This window comes from Mirounga leonina, unplaced genomic scaffold, assembly GCF_011800145.1.
Source record: "Mirounga leonina isolate KUSES-001 unplaced genomic scaffold, KU_Mleo_1.0 Mir_92, whole genome shotgun sequence".
Lineage (NCBI taxonomy): Eukaryota > Metazoa > Chordata > Mammalia > Carnivora > Phocidae > Mirounga > Mirounga leonina.
The window spans coordinates 11,315,152-11,331,482 of record NW_023270852.1 but is presented as its reverse complement, the minus strand read 5'-3'; the positions used below and the strand labels follow the sequence as shown (position 1 = coordinate 11,331,482).

The window sequence follows — 16,331 nt, the reverse complement described above, 5'->3', positions numbered from 1 at the left end:
GCTGGATTCTAAAACAGAGATATGTGCACGGAGCACTGATCCACAAGCATGCACATAAACAACAACAAGAAATCATCATTTTCGCCCTGAGTTGTATGGATGGAATTGAGAGCTATCTCAATAGAGTAAACTATGGAAAAATGAAAGAGAGAAAAACTAAGGCAGGAGTCAGTAGACAGAGTTCATAGAAAAGAGCTCTATTTGATGACAAGAAATGCAATTGAAGAAAAAGTCAATCAGAGAAAGACATGTATCATATGACCTCACTGATATGAGGAATTCTTAATCTCAGGAAACAAACTGAGGGTTGCTGGAGTGGTGGGGGGTGGGAGGGATGGGGTGGCTGGGTGATGGACATTGGGGAGGGTATGTGCTATGGTAAGCGCTGTGAATTGTGTAAGACTGATGAATCACGGACCTGTACCTCTGAAACAAACAATACATTATATATTAAAAGAAGAAGAAGAAGAAGAAGATAGTAGGAAGGGAAAAATGAAGGGGGGGAAATCAGGGGGGAGATGAGCCACGAGAGACTATAGACTCTGAGAAACAAACTGAGGGTTCTAGAGGGGAGGGGAGTGGGGGGATGGGTTAGCCTCGTGATGGGTATTAAAGAGGGCACGTGCTGAATTGAGCACTGGGTGTTACATACAAACAGTGAATCATGGAACACTACATCAAAAACTAATGATGTATTGTATGGTGATTAACACAACATAATAATAAAAAAATGGCAAAAAAAAGAAAAAAGAAAACATCTGTATCTTACAAAGGAAAATTCTCAATTTAAGGACAGTGTGTAGATGAAACTAATGCACAGCTTCGGTCAAGGTGTCTGAAGTCACCCAGTCCAATTTTGAAAAAAAAGGTGTTTTACATTTGATTTATTATTCACCCCCTAACACTCCTAAATAGGGGAATGAAGAATATTGATATAAACATTTACAGTGTCCACCCATCTTCCAATTTGCATACATTTCTTTTTCCAAATACAACAATAGAAAATAAACAGTGTCAGTGAAGTCGTGGAATGAAGTGGCCATACTGAATCTAAAGAATTCCCTTTTGGGAACATGGTGTCATGGTGTGTGTGTGTGTGTGTGTGTGTGTGTGTGTTTGAGAGAGAGAGTGAGAGAAAGAGAGAGACTTAGGAAAGATAACAGGAGAAAAGTAACTACATGACATACTATCCATTTCGAGGCAAGGGGCTTAAAAATGAGAACTCTCAGAATTGCTGAATAATTTCAAAAAGATGTATGTGAAATTATTTCCTAACAGATCACCAGCATGACCTTAGCTATTGTGAAGATAGTTTGAAGTGAGGAGGGCATCAACCTATTCCAAAGAGAACATTTCAGTGCCCTGGAGAAATATGAAAGCAGCTAATAGATTAATATTACATGCCCCCTCTTATATAGAAATCTAAAATAAACTCATAGAAGCAGAGAGTAGAATGGTAGCTTGCCAAGGGCTTGGGGATAGGAATTCCACTGCATTTATTGGTCAAAAAGTATATAGTTTCAGTTATCCAAGACAAATATGTCCTGGAGATCTACAGAATACATAGTGCATATAGTTAACAATGCTGTGCTACATACTCAAAAATTTGTTAAGAGGGTAGATATGTTAAATATCACAAAAAAGAGGGAGAGTGGGGGGGATATTTTAGAGGTGATGATTAAGTTTATGATATTATTTATGTTGATGGTGTCATGAGCATATACTCCAAAGTCATCTGGAGGTATGTATTAAATATGTACAGATTTTTATATTTGTCATATCTCAATAAAAGTAGATTTAAAAATTGTGGAAATAAGGAAAACAAGGGAAAAAAGGAAGGCATGAGGTCTAAATACACATTTTGGTAGTAATTTGCTAAATTCAGGCAATACATATTTATTTCCACAGGCTCATATGCAGACACTAGGAATCCATTTATGAATTAAAGAAATAAAAATATCCACCACTATGGAGTTGATAGTCCAGGAATGAAGGAAAGAGAAAACAATTAAGACATCCCCCTTTTTGAGACTCTTAGTTTAATCCGGATTATCTTCCTTTTGTTTGTTTGGTTTTTTTTTTCACATACACAGTTGTTTATTTTCATGTGTCCATTTTCTGTCTCTTTAGAGTAGTTGTTATTATGTCTTCTCTGAGCCTGTCCTCAGACTCCCTACCTGAGCATCCACTGGGCAGTAAGCACTCCCTCTTCAAATAATGCAACTGTCCTCCATATTTCCTGGCCATTAAATGAAGACATGTATTCCCATTTGTATTCCCAAATATATTCCAAAGTGTATTCCCTGACTGTCAAATGGAGAAGACCTGGCCTAGCTGTGCTAAGGGAATATAGATATGGTGTTCTGGGAGAGGAACTGGGAGCCCCACTTTTCAAGCTATTCTTATTTAATCTCTTACACTGCTGTAAGTTTCATCAGACAATAGGACAAATTAATCCTTCAGTACCAAAGTCAGAAATATCACTTTATATAGATCCACTGGTTTCAAATAAGTAAATATGCTATCAGTGTAATGGGTCAGAGAAATCACATTGCATGGACAGGATGAGAGTACCTCTAAATTCTGGAACAAAGAGCAACTCAAGAATGTACGAGAAGAGGGTAACCTGAAGTTGACTTGGTTCTTTGAGTATGAATCTGACCTCTTTCAAATCTAGGGTATGTAATAAAAAAGGGATTAAATTATGGATAACCTCAGCTTTTCCAAATTGAATATTCCAGTGTTTCTTTATTTTATTTTTTTTTTTAATTTTTTTTTTTTTATTTGCGAGAGAGAGAATGAGAGACAGAGAGCATGAGAGGGAGGAGGGTCAGAGGGAGAAGCAGACTCCCTGTCGAGCAGGGAGCCCGATGCGGGACTCGATCCCGGGACTCCAGGATCATGACCTGAGCCAAAGGCAGTCGCTTAACCAACTGAGCCACCCAGGCGCCAAGATACAGTCTTCAAGGTCCTAGTTTCAGCTTCACACTCTCTGACCCTCATTCAAAATGTCAGGGCATAAAAACATAGAAATCCAATGAGTTTTGAACAGGAAGATTAAAAACAGGGGGAGATGAATGCCTTATTTCCTGCTTAAATATCTGAGAGATTTCTTAGCAGGTTGTCTCATGCCATCATGGGAGAGCGGCATTAGAATAAAAATGACCATGTGGTATGTTCAGTCAGAGAACTGGTTTCCTTCTGTTTCACAAGGGCAACAAATGAATCTAGGAATTCTTAACAGCACTGTGGGGAACACAAAGACCATGGCAAATCCTGACTAAGGAAGTTGAAAAGGGAATTGCTTTGGCTAGGAAAAAATGGTTCTGTAGCCAAGGGCCATAGACACAAATGTTAGAGTTGGGGAAGTAAGAGAAAATGAGTTACGTTTCGGGCTTGTAGATTAAGATCCAAAGTTATGGATGCCTCACTAGGTGGGATCCAGGAGAAAATTATCAAATTTCAGCAGAGGTTGCAGAAAGAATAGAAACCCATGCAGAGTAAGGAGGCAAGATGAGGTTCATTCAACAAGGCTCAGCCAAGTACTACAGATGCAGACCAGGGCCCATCCAGTTCTCTCATCCAATTCCTCAGAGTTAGATGGACGTGTTGGCTTCCCCTTGAACACAAGCAATAAGGGAATTGTATGGGAGTGAGTGGCAGATAGCTATGGAGGAAAGAAATAGTCTAGCAGAGAGCATCGACTTCCAATTGACAGAAAAGTTACTGAAATAGATTAAGTTATGCCACAGAAAATATATTTTTTAAACTCAAAAACTTTAATTGACCTGTAAGTGGGAAGCTGGAGTTTTAGACAACCATTAGCATAGATAGAGTCTCTCGGAACAATGTTAACACTAGAAATCAAAACAAAGACAATACTCACCACATTTGATTTTTGAGTATAAAGTACAAAGCCTATTACATAGGATTTGGTATATCATAATGCTGGCTGAGAGAAGAACAACCTATTAAATAATTGGTTCCACTGGTAATGCATTTGAGAACCTATATTTACATCAATACACAACTTAAAATTCTGAACTCACATCATGAACAGGATCACCAACAAAAACAAGCTGAACTATCAGATATAAGGCAAGGCAAAATGAAACCATAGTAACAGAGGTAAAAGTGGTGTGAAGCTGTACCACCCCACTGTTATTTGTCAGTAATTTAAAATGCCTTTATTCAATTTGCTCATCTGCAAAACTGAATGATTATGATTTGCCCTGTAGATTTGCTCTGAAGATTAATAGCAAGAATCACTGTCATGGTAATGTTTCCATGGTTCCTGGCATAAAATAGACATCTGGTAAATATAAACTAAATATTATTTTTATGATGATAATGATTACTATCACTGTGATGATTGTTGTATTATTAAAAGTAAAGATATAAACATCAAAGGTAAACTCTATCGGTTTGGGGAAAACACTTTTACAATCATATAGTATGCATGCTTATAGCAGCTTTATTCAAAATCAAAACTGTAAAACACTAAAATGTCCATCAATTGATAAAAGAACACACAGTTTACTCTATGTGATACCATGGAATAAGATTCAACCACAAAAATAAACTGTGCATATAGGCAACAACAAAAATGTATCTCAAGAGCATTATTGCAAGGGAAAGAATCTAGATATAAAGATTACACTGTTTATAATTTGATTTACATGACCTGCTCTTAAAGGGAAAACTGAATGAGAGATCGGTTTAGTGACTTCCAGAACCTGGGGTTGTGGGAGAAGACTGGCCACAAAGAGGTAAAAGGGCATTTTTGGGAGTGATAGAAATATTCCATATCTTGATTATGGTGGTGACTACATGACTATAAATGTTTTTCAGAGCTCATCAAACTACACATACACATCTAAACAGAGCAAATTACTGTTTGTAAGTACACCTCAAAAAAACTTGCCTTAATTATATTACATAGATTACATAAAATAATTGTAGCAATAATATTTTGAGGAAACTCACATACCAACAGAGTCTCAATATGTACACTATGTTACCATCCATGATTTACTTTAGTGATCTGTTTTTATTCATGAGATATTTTTATGATGGTTGCATAACCATTTATTAAACTTCATATTAAAAGGTACAGAAGGAAAATAAGAAAGAAATGTCATGTAATTTGAAACTAAAGCAAAGAATATATACAAATTCCATCACTTACTACCTCCTCAGAATTTGACTTATCATTTAACTTTCATGTGTTTTAAACTATACATATATGTAACAAAAATAATACCTACCATAGAGTCTTGATGGGGAGATAAATTAGAAACACATTGAGGAGTACCTGGATGGCTCAGTTGGTTAAGCATCTGACTCTTGATTTCAGCTCAGGTCATGATCTCCAGCCTTGTGTTGGGCCCCTCACTGTGTGTGGAGCCTGCTTGAGAGTCTCTCTCTCCCTCTCTGTCTGCCCCTCCCCTGCTCTTGCTCTCTAAAAAAATATTATTTTTTTTAAAAAGAAACATTTATATTACTTGGCCATAGTAACATTTTATATTTTCTCTCTCTTCTTGTTTTTTTTTCTTTTTAAACTGGGGTAAGAAATTTAAATGAAATGTGGACTCATAGGAAACATTTCCAAATGGTTTTCTTTTTTTTTTTTTAAGATTATTTATTTATTTATTTGACAGAGAGAGAGATATAGCGAGAGAGGGAACACAAGTAGGGGGAGTGGGAGAGGGAGAAACAGGCTTCCTGCTGAGCAGGAAGCCGATGTGGGGCTCGATCCCAGGACCCTGGGATCAAGACCTGAGTGGAAGGCAGACGCTTAATGACTAAGCCACCCAGACGCCCCCCAAATGGTTTTCAAATGGTAGTTGCTATTTGTATTATTTGGATAAACAAACTAATCACAAAAGTCTATTTCATTCTACCCTGGCAATTACTGTTTGTCAGTATCTTTAGTTCAATTACCGCTCATAGGAAGGGAGTAGGGAAAGATTACTTGGCTGGTGAGTAATTTGGTATCAAGTTTGGATTTTGTTGTTCGTCTCACTACTTTTTAAATGATCCAAATAGCCCAATCTCTTTATGATATTTACACCATTACATGACCATGTGGCTAAAGTGGTTAGCAGGGAGAATGGCTGAACAATAAACAAGAATACTGCCTAAGGTAATGGAAATGGACTAAAATCATTGTTGACACTTTAATAATTACTTAAAGGACTTTAATCAGTAAAATTTATCTTTTATGTAATGAGTGGATCCCAAACTACCTTCACTCAACTGGACATAGTAAGATATACATTTTAATGATGAATGTGCCTTATAGATCAATATGATTCTCAGCCCATTAGATATGTATTTTCTGATTTATAAAATTGATCACAATATAACCCATATCAGTTTCACTGCATTATGGTTGTGGGGAAAAACAGAGAGGGAGTAACATGGAAAACATACAAAAAATCATTTAATATATTTATAATTATTTACTGACTCTTACCCTTTTAAGCTCCACTTGTTGACTTATAAATACATTCACATTTGATCTCAAGACTTACATTCTTTTCAGATAAAACAATCTCTGGACTCTCCTTCGTATTCGTTGGGTCTTGATACTATAAATAATGGGGTTCATCAAAGGTGGGAAAAGGATATAGATGTTGCCCATAAGGACATGAACCAGTGGTGAGAGGTGTTTTCCAAAGCGGTGCACCATAGTCAGACCAATGATTGGGATATAGAAAACTGAAACAGCACAGATGTGAGATACACAGGTCTTCAAGGACTTGATTCTCTCATCCCGTGATGCAATAGCTAAGACTGCATGCAAGATCATGATATAGGAGATAAGTATGAGCACTGCATCCAACAATAGGTTGCTGATTACCAGGGCTAGACCATAAATGCTGTTGAAGAGGATGTCTGAACAGGCCATTCTAATTAAGTCTTGGTGCAGGCAGAAAGAGTGAGAAAGGATGTGGGGGCGGCAAAAATTTAAGAACTTTAGGCGAATGATGACTGGAGGTATGAGTAAAGAACTCCTACATAAGATTGCCACCCCAATTTTCATGATTTTGTCATTAGTTAGGATGGAAGAGTAGCGTAGTGGGTTGCAAATGGCAATGTAGTGGTCAAAAGCCATAGCAAGGAGGACAGAGGACTCCATGAAGGACAGACCATGGATGAAGTAGGACTGGGCAATGCAAGAATCCAGGCTGATCTCACGAATGATCCCCCATAGGATCCCCAGCACCGTGTAAATAGTGGATAGCCCCATGCATAAATCAGTGAGGGCCAGAATGGCAAGGAAGTAGAGCATGGGCTGGTGTAGGCTTGGCTCAGTCCGGATCACATGCAGCACCATACAGTTTCCCAGGAAGACCATAGCATAGATGGAGGAGAAAGGGATGGAGATCCAGAGATAGTGAACTTCAAGGCCAGGAAAACCAGTGAGAATAAATCCGGAACTACTGACGTTCAAGATAGAGACGGGAGACATTAGTAGATGACTGAAAATATTTCTAGAGAGATGTCACAAATTAGATCAGTTTATGATCCCCTATTTTCTAGTAATGTTTGTCTGCTTTGGGGAGGAAAATAAATTAAAATATAATGCAGTTTGCTTAAGTGTCATAAACTCAGAAAAACAGCGACCTGCTTCTGTATTCTTTAAAGCAAAAATCCATTGTCGAGACAGAGATTTTTGAGGGCTGGTGACTAGGTATGCCAAGAGACTAGGGGGTTTTATGCAGAAACAATGATGTTAACGGGTCCATGGGATTTGGATTTGGGGCTGGACTTCTGGGAGTCTGTTAATTCCTCAAGGAAGATAATGTGTGATCTGTGTGTACTGTTGCCACAGCTGTTATTATCCTCAGTAAAATGTGAAATGCATTTTTCTCTTGGGTACCACAACTGTTTCTTTCACTATTCCCAAGGGGCTATAAGACACCAAGGGAAATGGACTAAATAAAGTAATATTGTAATGTTGTAGAACATTACAATTTAATCAAGAGAATCCTAACAAACTGAGAGGAATCAGAACTTTATTTTTTGCACATTCCACATTGTGTAGCCCCTCTCTAAATCATTTACCCTTTTAAGTTGCACTTCATTACATTTTTCTTTATTTTTCTGTATCTTATTATTCTGTATGAGATTTCTCCTTTTTCTGACCCTCAGAGTGTTTGTATCTCTTATATCTTTTTATATAACATAAATGACATTTTAAACTGTAAAGTACCAAACCAATACTTCATCTCAGGTAATAGATAGAAAGAGAAAAGCTAAACATATGGTATATGTTTATTTAACTTTCTAAAATACTTGCCAACGTGTCTTCCAAAGCAAGTTACCATTTGACATTTGAACCAGCAGTGTATGAGAATTATAGTTCCTCCACATCTAGGCTGATACTTTATATGGTCAGATTTTTTGGTTTGTTTTCTTTTGTTTTGCTATATTAATACATGTGCAGTGATATATCACTGTGGTTTTAATTTGTACTCCCATTATGATTTTTTTTGCATCTTTTCACATGCTTATTTGTTATATATACACGTCTTGGTGAAGTGCTTTTCCAAATAATTTTCCCTTTTGTGATGAAGTTCTTTTCTTCTTACTGAATTTGGAGAGTTCTTTACACATTTAAATTACAAAACCCTTACCAGATACTTGGTTTGCAAATAGTTATTCTCAGGTTGTAAATTGTCTTTTATTTCTCTTAACAGTGACTTTTGCAAAACAATTTTTTTAATGTTGACAGACTCCAATTTATATATTTTTTTCTTTGAAAGTATATGCTATGTTATATCTACAAACTCAGTGTCAAATCCAGGGTCACAAATCTTCCTCATGTTTTCTCCTAGAAGTGTTACATTTTACCTTTGGTTCTATAATCCATTTTGAATTAATTTTTATAAATGGTGTTGAGTTTATTTTTATCTTCCAGCACTTCCATTTTGAAAAAGACTACACTTTCTCAATTGGTTTGTCTTTGAACTTTTGCCAAAAATCATTTGAATACATTTATGTGGTGTATCTGACCTCTCTATTCTGGTATTAATCTGTGTCTTTCTTCTTTCACCACACCACCCTACCTTGATTATTGTGGCTTTATAAGAAAAGTCTTAAAATCCAGCAAGGTCCTCTAAATTTGTTCTGGCTACCATCGTTCCTTTGCCCATACATATAAATATTGGGATACATTTGTAAATATGTGCATAAAACTTGCTGAGATATTGATTGAGATTGTGTTGGACCAAAAAATAAAACTGGGGAAAATTAGCATGTCTTCCAATCCATGAAAATGGAATATATTTAAATCTGTCTATTCTTTGATCTTCCCATTACTATTATGTAGTTTTCATTCTAGCATTTTGAACATTCTTTTTTAAATTTAATGCCAAATATTTTATTTTTGGTGTACAATTATAATGGCATTATTATTATTATTTTATTTCAAAATCAAATTGTTAGGCTTCTGCTTTCCATTCTGACATGTAAAAGTCTCGGAAGTTATCACTCCCATATTTACAACAACAACAACAATAAAAACTAAACAAACTGAAAATCATTCTTCTCTTGAACCCATCAGAGAACTGAAGTTATACGGCAAACCAGGATCCAGAAATGCAAAAAGAAAGGTGAATAAAGAGAATGGCAAAAGAGGCTGAGAGAACTACAAATGCTTAAATAAAATAAAATACTTAGTCAGCATTGTTGATAAAATTCAGGGTGCTCAGTATGGGTTAACATGAGAGGGAGAGGGTTCTGTGGACTCCAATAATGTGGCGGTGTACTTCTATGAACTTTACCTCTAAGAAACACACAAAGTTCTTACAGTGAAAAGCCAAGAAGAAAAAGTCATCTTATGTCTGTAGCAGGTGGAGGGTGAAATTACCCATTGTGAAACACATCTAGTGTGGTGTCCATAAGAAAGGCCTATTACTCTCTAGTGAAAGAGAGTTTGCCAGTGCCTATCTCAAGCAGAAGGGAAAAGGGGAATTACCCAGCCCCAGCTTTCTATAGTCTTCCTATCTCACCCAAAAGGGAGGGAAAAGCAAATTAACACCAGTGATATCTCAGCCTAAAAGCTCAGGCCCACCAAAAGACAGATTTACCATAAGGTTAAAGAAGGTTTTCCCTCTCCAACTCCTTACCACAGTAACAACAGGGCCTAGTATATTAACAGTGGTTTACAGCTGAAAACCTGCAAGGTGCACACTCTATTTAAGGCATTCTTAGGAAACCTAAAGACAACAGTAGAGACAAAAAAAAAAAAAAAAAATAGAGGAATTTGAAAGCCTCAGCACATATGACTCCAGCAAATGTTAAACGTTCCAACTTGTAACTAGTTTAATATAAAACCACACATTGAATGGTTATGCATCTTAGTACCTATTATTGATGTATTTTGTCCATCCTTCAACAAAAGTTTATTGCTAAATTCCTGCTAAAAAGAAACCAAGATACAAGCTGAAGAGACAAAGTAAACATCAGAACCAGACTCAGATATGACTCACATTCATAGACAAGGAATTGAAAATTACTATGATTAATATGGTAAGGGCACCAATAGAAAAAGTATATGATATACAAGAACAGATGGATGATGTAAGCAAGGAGATGAAAATTCTATGAAAAAATCAAAATGAAATGCTAGAAATAAAAAACACCATAACAGAAATAAAGAATAACTTTGATGACCACGTCAGTAGACTGGTAATGCTAAGTAATGAATCAATGAATCATATATGTCAATAGAACTTTCCAAAATCAAATACAAAAAGAAAAGTAATTTTTTAAGTTTTAAATTCCAGTTAGTTTAGTGTAATGTTAATTTCAGGTGTACAATACCATGATTCAACAATTCCATGCATCACCCAGTGCTCATGACAGCAAGTGCCCTCCTTTATCTCCATCACCTGTTTCACCCATCCCCCCACCCACCTCCCCTCTGGTGACCATCAGTTTGCTCTCTATAGTTAAAAGTCTGTTTCTTGGTTTGCTTCTCTCTTTTTCCCCTATGATCTTTTGTTTCTTAACATTCCACATACGAGTGAAATCATACAGTATTTGGCTTTCTCTGACTGACTTATTGACTTAGCATAAAACACACACAAATAATTTTTAATAGAGAACAGAATATTCAAGAACTGTGGGAAAATTTAAAAGAAACTGGAATACCAGGAGAAGAAGAAAGAGAAGATAGAGTAGAAGGACTGGAGATGGACAGGTCATGGAGTATGGAACCCAAGTGGAGTGAGGGATGACGCATGGGGTTGAATGAAAGTCTGCATAGGAGAGTGTTCAGGATGGCAAAAAGAGATTGCTCATATACAATGATAGTGATAAAAAATAAATATATTAAAATTAGTGGAAGCCAGTTTTCTCACTGTTGAAGGTAGAAGTTGTAGATACCACCAAAGAGAAAACACTGGAATAAAAGCTGTTTTTTTTAAATTTTATTTTCTTAATCAGAATTGAAAGCACAGTCGATCCTCATTTTCACAGATTCCATATTTGTAAATTCACTTCCTTGATAAAATTTATTTGTAACCCCAAAATTAATATTCAATTATTTTTTGGACATGCAAAGAGTAGAAAAAAGTGAATCTTCTAAAGAAAAACACTAATTTGAAAAGATATATGCACCCCAATGTTTATTAATAGCCAAGACATAGAGACAACCTAAGTACTCACTGATAGAGAAATGGATAAGGAAGATGTGTGCATGCACAGACACACACACACACACACATACACAGGAATATTATGTGACCATAAAAAAGGATGAAGTGTTGGGGCACCTGGATGGCTCAGTTGGTTGGGTGTTTCACTTTTGAATTTGGCTCAGGGGATGGTCTTGGGGTGGTGAGATCAAAGGCTCTGCGCTCAGTGTGGAGTCTGCTTGTCCCTCTCCCTTTGTTCCTCCCCCGCTTGCTCCCTCTCTCTTTCTCAAATAAACAAATAAATAAAATCTTCGAAAAAAAAGGATAAGATATTTTGTTATTATTGTTTTTGCCCTTTGTGATATGGATGGACCTAGAAGGTATTCTGCTAAATGAAAAAAGTCTGACTGAGAAAGACAAATACCATATGATTTCACTTATACATGGAATCTAACAAACAAATAAACAAACAAAAAGCAGGAGCAGAGCTATAAATACAGAGAACAAACTAATGGTTGCCAAGGGGAGGAGAGTATGGGATGGACAAATTGTGTGAAAGGGAGTGGGAGATGCAGGCCTCCAGTAATGGAATGAATAAGTCATGGGAATAAAAGACACAACATAGGGAATACAGTCGATGATATTGTAATAGTGTTGTGTGGTGACAGATGGGATGGTAGTTATACTCCTGGTGAGCATAGCATAATGTATAGAGAAGTTGAATCACTATGTTGTACACCTGAAACTAATGTAACAGTGTGTGTCAATTATATGCAAATAAAAAATTTTGAAAAAATGAGATTTCTGATGTGCATGTTCTTGACTGAGGTGAGACAAGGTGTTACTCATCCTTCTTGTTTCAGCTTTTATGCTCTAAAATTAATTGTCCTTTTCCTGGTGTATTTAGTGCCATGCTTTAAGCATTTTTGTGCTTTGGGTGGTAATTTTACTCTTTGAAATGGCCTCCAAGCATAGTGCTGAAGTTTTGTCCAATGTTCCTAAGTGCAAGAAAGCTGTTGATGTACCTTATAGAGAAAATATGTGTGTGCATGAGATAAGCTTCTTTCAAGCATGATTTATAACGCTGGAGTATGTGAGTTTATGTGAGTTCAATGTTAACAAATCAATGATGTGGTACTCCCAGAAAAAGAAAAAGAGAATTCCCTGATCTGTAGGGGAGGATTCCCCAGAAAGGGCTAAAACAATGTCTGTAGTACATGGTGAAGCGACAGAAAAGATGGAAAAGCAGCTACATTTGTGGATTCATGAGATGACAGCTGACAAAAGCTGCATAGTGGGCATCCTTGTGAGACTTAGAAATTTAGGGTCACCATACCCATTAATTGGGAAAATGTGAACCCCACTTAGCTAGCACCAGCTGGTTTGCAAATTTCAAAGGCAATATGGCCATTCATCTGTCAATGGACATCTTGGCTATTTCCATAGTTTGGCTATTGTGGACATTGCTGCTATAAACATCAGGGTGCACATACCACTTTGTATCCCTACATTTGTATCTTTGGGGTAAATACCCAGTACTGCAATTGCTAGGTCGTAGGGCAGCTCTATCTTCAACTTTTTGAGGAAACTCCATACTGTTTTCCAGAGTGGCTGCACCAGCTTGCATTCCCACCAACAGTGTAGGAGGGTTCCCCTTTCTCTGCATCCCCGCCAACATGTCGTTTCCTGACTTGTTAATTTTAGCCATTCTGACTGGTGTGAGGTGGTATCTCATTGAGGTTTTGATTTGGATTTCCCTGATGCCGAGTGATGCTGAGCATTTTTTCATGTGTCTGTTGGCCATTTGGATGTCTTCTTTGCAGAAATGTCTGTTCATGTCTTCTGCCCATTTCTTGATTGGATTCTTTGTTCTTTGGGTGTTGAGTTTGAGAAGTTCTTTATAGATTCTGGATACTAGCCCTTTAACTCATATGTCATTTGCAAATATCTTCTCCCATTCTGTTGGTTGTCTTTTGGTTTTGTTGACTTTTTCTTTTGCTGTGCAAAAGCTTTTTATCTTGATGAAGTCCAAATAGTTCATTTTTGCCCTTGCTTCCCTTGCCTTTGGTGATGTTTCTAAGAAGAAGTTGCTGTGGCTGAGGTTGAAGAGGTTGCTGCCTGTGTTCTCCTTTAGGATTTTGATGGACTCCTGTCTCACATTGAGGTCTTTCAACCATTTGGAGTCTATTTTTGTGTGTGGTGTAAGGAAATGGTCCAGTTTCATTCTTCTGCATGTGGTATCCAATTTTCCCAACACCATTTGTTGAAGAGACTGTCTTTTTTCCATTGGACCTTCTTCCCTGCTTTGTTGAACATGAGTTGACCACAGAGTTGAGGGTCCATTTCTGGGCTCTCTATTCTGTTCCATTGATCTATGTGCCTGTTTTTGTGCCAGTACCATACTGTCTTGATGATGACAGCTTTGTAATAGAGCTGGAAGTCCGGAATTGTGATGCCGCCAGCTTTGCTTTTCTTTTTCAACATTCCTCTGGCTATTCAGAATCTTTTCTGGTTCCGTACAAATTAAAGAGCCAAGATGTCCATCGACAGATGAGTGGATAAAGAAGATGTGGTATATATATACAATGGAATATTATGCAGCCATCAAAAGGAATGAAATCTTGCCATTTGCAATGACGTGGATGGAACTGGAGAATATTATGCTGAGCAAAATAAGTCAATCAGAGAAAGACGTGTATCATATGATCTCACTGGTATGAGGAATTCTTAATCTCAGGAAACAAACTAAGGGTTGCTGGAGTGGTGGGGGGTGGGAGGGATGGGGTGGCTGGGTGATAGACATTGGGGATGGTATGTGCTATGGTGAGTGCTGTGAATTGTGTAAGACTGTTGAATCACAGACCTTGTTGAATCACAGACCTGTACCTCTGAAACAAATAATACATTATATGCTTAAAAAAAAGAAGATAGTAAGAAGGGTAAAATGAAGGGGGGGAATCAGAGGGGGAGAAGAACCATGAGAGACTATGGACTCTGAGAAACAAACTGAGGGTTCTAGAGGGGAGGGGGTGAGGGGATGGGTTAGCCTGGTGATGGGTCTTAAAGAGGGCACCTACTGAATGGAGCACTGGGTGTTATACGCAAACAATGAATCATGGAACACTACATCAAAAACTAATGATGTAATGTATGGTGATTAACATAACATAATAAAATAAAAAACTAAAAAACTAAAAAACACAGGCAATATGGCATGAAAAATGTGAAGCTTCAGGCAGGGCAGAGTCAACAGATCAGGAAGCAGCAGAAACTCTCAATATCTGCTAAATCTGCTAAAGGGTTTTGTGCATGAGAAGGTTTTCAACGCTGATGATCCTGGCTTGTTTCACAGTGACATTGGCAAGTGAACCTATATAACATGATAGTGTTTCTGTTAAATGCTATTAAATGCAAGATGCTGTTATACTCAATAATGTTGTGACTAAGGCTTGTAGAAATCTTACCTTTTATTTTTCTTAGCAGCAATAGTTCAGTATTCATTGATTCAGTGATTGTGGCCACTTTATAACCATGAATAAAGAGAATTGACTGTATAAATGTGCATTAAGGTTTTCAATATATGTATATAGAGAAATATATCCTAGCTCAGTTCCCCTATAGAAATGACCCATCTAGCATTCACATCTTAAGCTTCTAAATAGTAATCTGTATGGAAAAGGCCCCTAGCTTTTTGGGAAAATGGATGCTTATAGGGCCAGGCTAGTGAAAGTATGCTGAATATACCATTATACCAAAAATTTAAAAAGTGCTAAAACAAATGTCCAAAGGATGCAAAAGTCAAATTATGGTGCTCTTACTGAGCAAATCTGGAACAAGTTGAACATTAAAAATTGATGGTGACTGATAATTGCCTTTTTTAAAAATTATTATTTTTTTTTAAAAGATTTTTTATTTATTTATTTGACAGAGAGAGACACAGCAAGAGAGGGAACACAAGTAGGGGGAGTGGGAGAGGGAGAAGCAGGCTTCCTGCGGAGCAGGGAGCCCAATGCGGGGCTCGATCCCAGGACCCCGGGATCATGACCTGAGCAGAAGGCAGACGCTTAACAACTGAGCCACCCAGGTGCCCCGATAATTGCCTATTTAATAAGTACTTTGTAAGGGAGTATTTGACACTATGAAAATATCTTATAGCTATTGTTTTTATTTTATTCAAGTCAAAGGAAAACGTATAACTTTAATGATTCCTGGAAGACCTGACCTTAACAAATAATCACGTTGATCATCATGAGTATTTGGACAAATTCAAACCACATACAGCCTGAATATATACATGAAAAGAATAGAACTTCACTTTCATTACATTCCTACACAATCTGAATCTAACCATGAGGATGAATCAAACAAACTCAGAAAAGAAGCATTCTATAAAATAGTTGACTTGTAATCTTCAAAAACTCAAGAGTTATATGAATCAAGTAAATTAGAAGACATTTCATAGGGAAGAAATTTAAAAGGTAGGAATACTAATACACACATGATTCTGAACTGCATTTTTGTGTACTATAAATTACATTGATGGTACAAATGGAGAAAGTTTATCTAGGTTCTGAAAATTTGATGATAGTAATGCGTCAGAGTTAATTTCATGATGATGATTATATTATAGTTATGTAGGAGAATGTCCCTGATTATAGAAAACACACACTAAAGAATTCA

General features: G+C 36.9%; 1 protein-coding gene across 1 annotated transcript; it reads right to left on the bottom strand.

The window, feature by feature from the left end:
* Positions 1 to 6,532: 6,532 nt before the first annotated feature.
* LOC118004177 (olfactory receptor 51V1-like) lies at positions 6,533 to 7,477 on the bottom strand. The gene has a single exon (XM_034995392.1). It carries the CDS (start codon positions 7,475 to 7,477, stop codon positions 6,533 to 6,535), a length of 945 nt encoding a protein of 314 aa, XP_034851283.1.
* Between the last annotated feature and the right edge of the window lie 8,854 nt (positions 7,478 to 16,331).

What these genes read in the sequence shown, in the direction of transcription:
- LOC118004177 (XM_034995392.1), bottom strand. Translation starts at nt 7,477, where the DNA reads ATGTCTCCCGTCTCTATCTTGAACGTCAGTAGTTCCGGATTTATTCTC.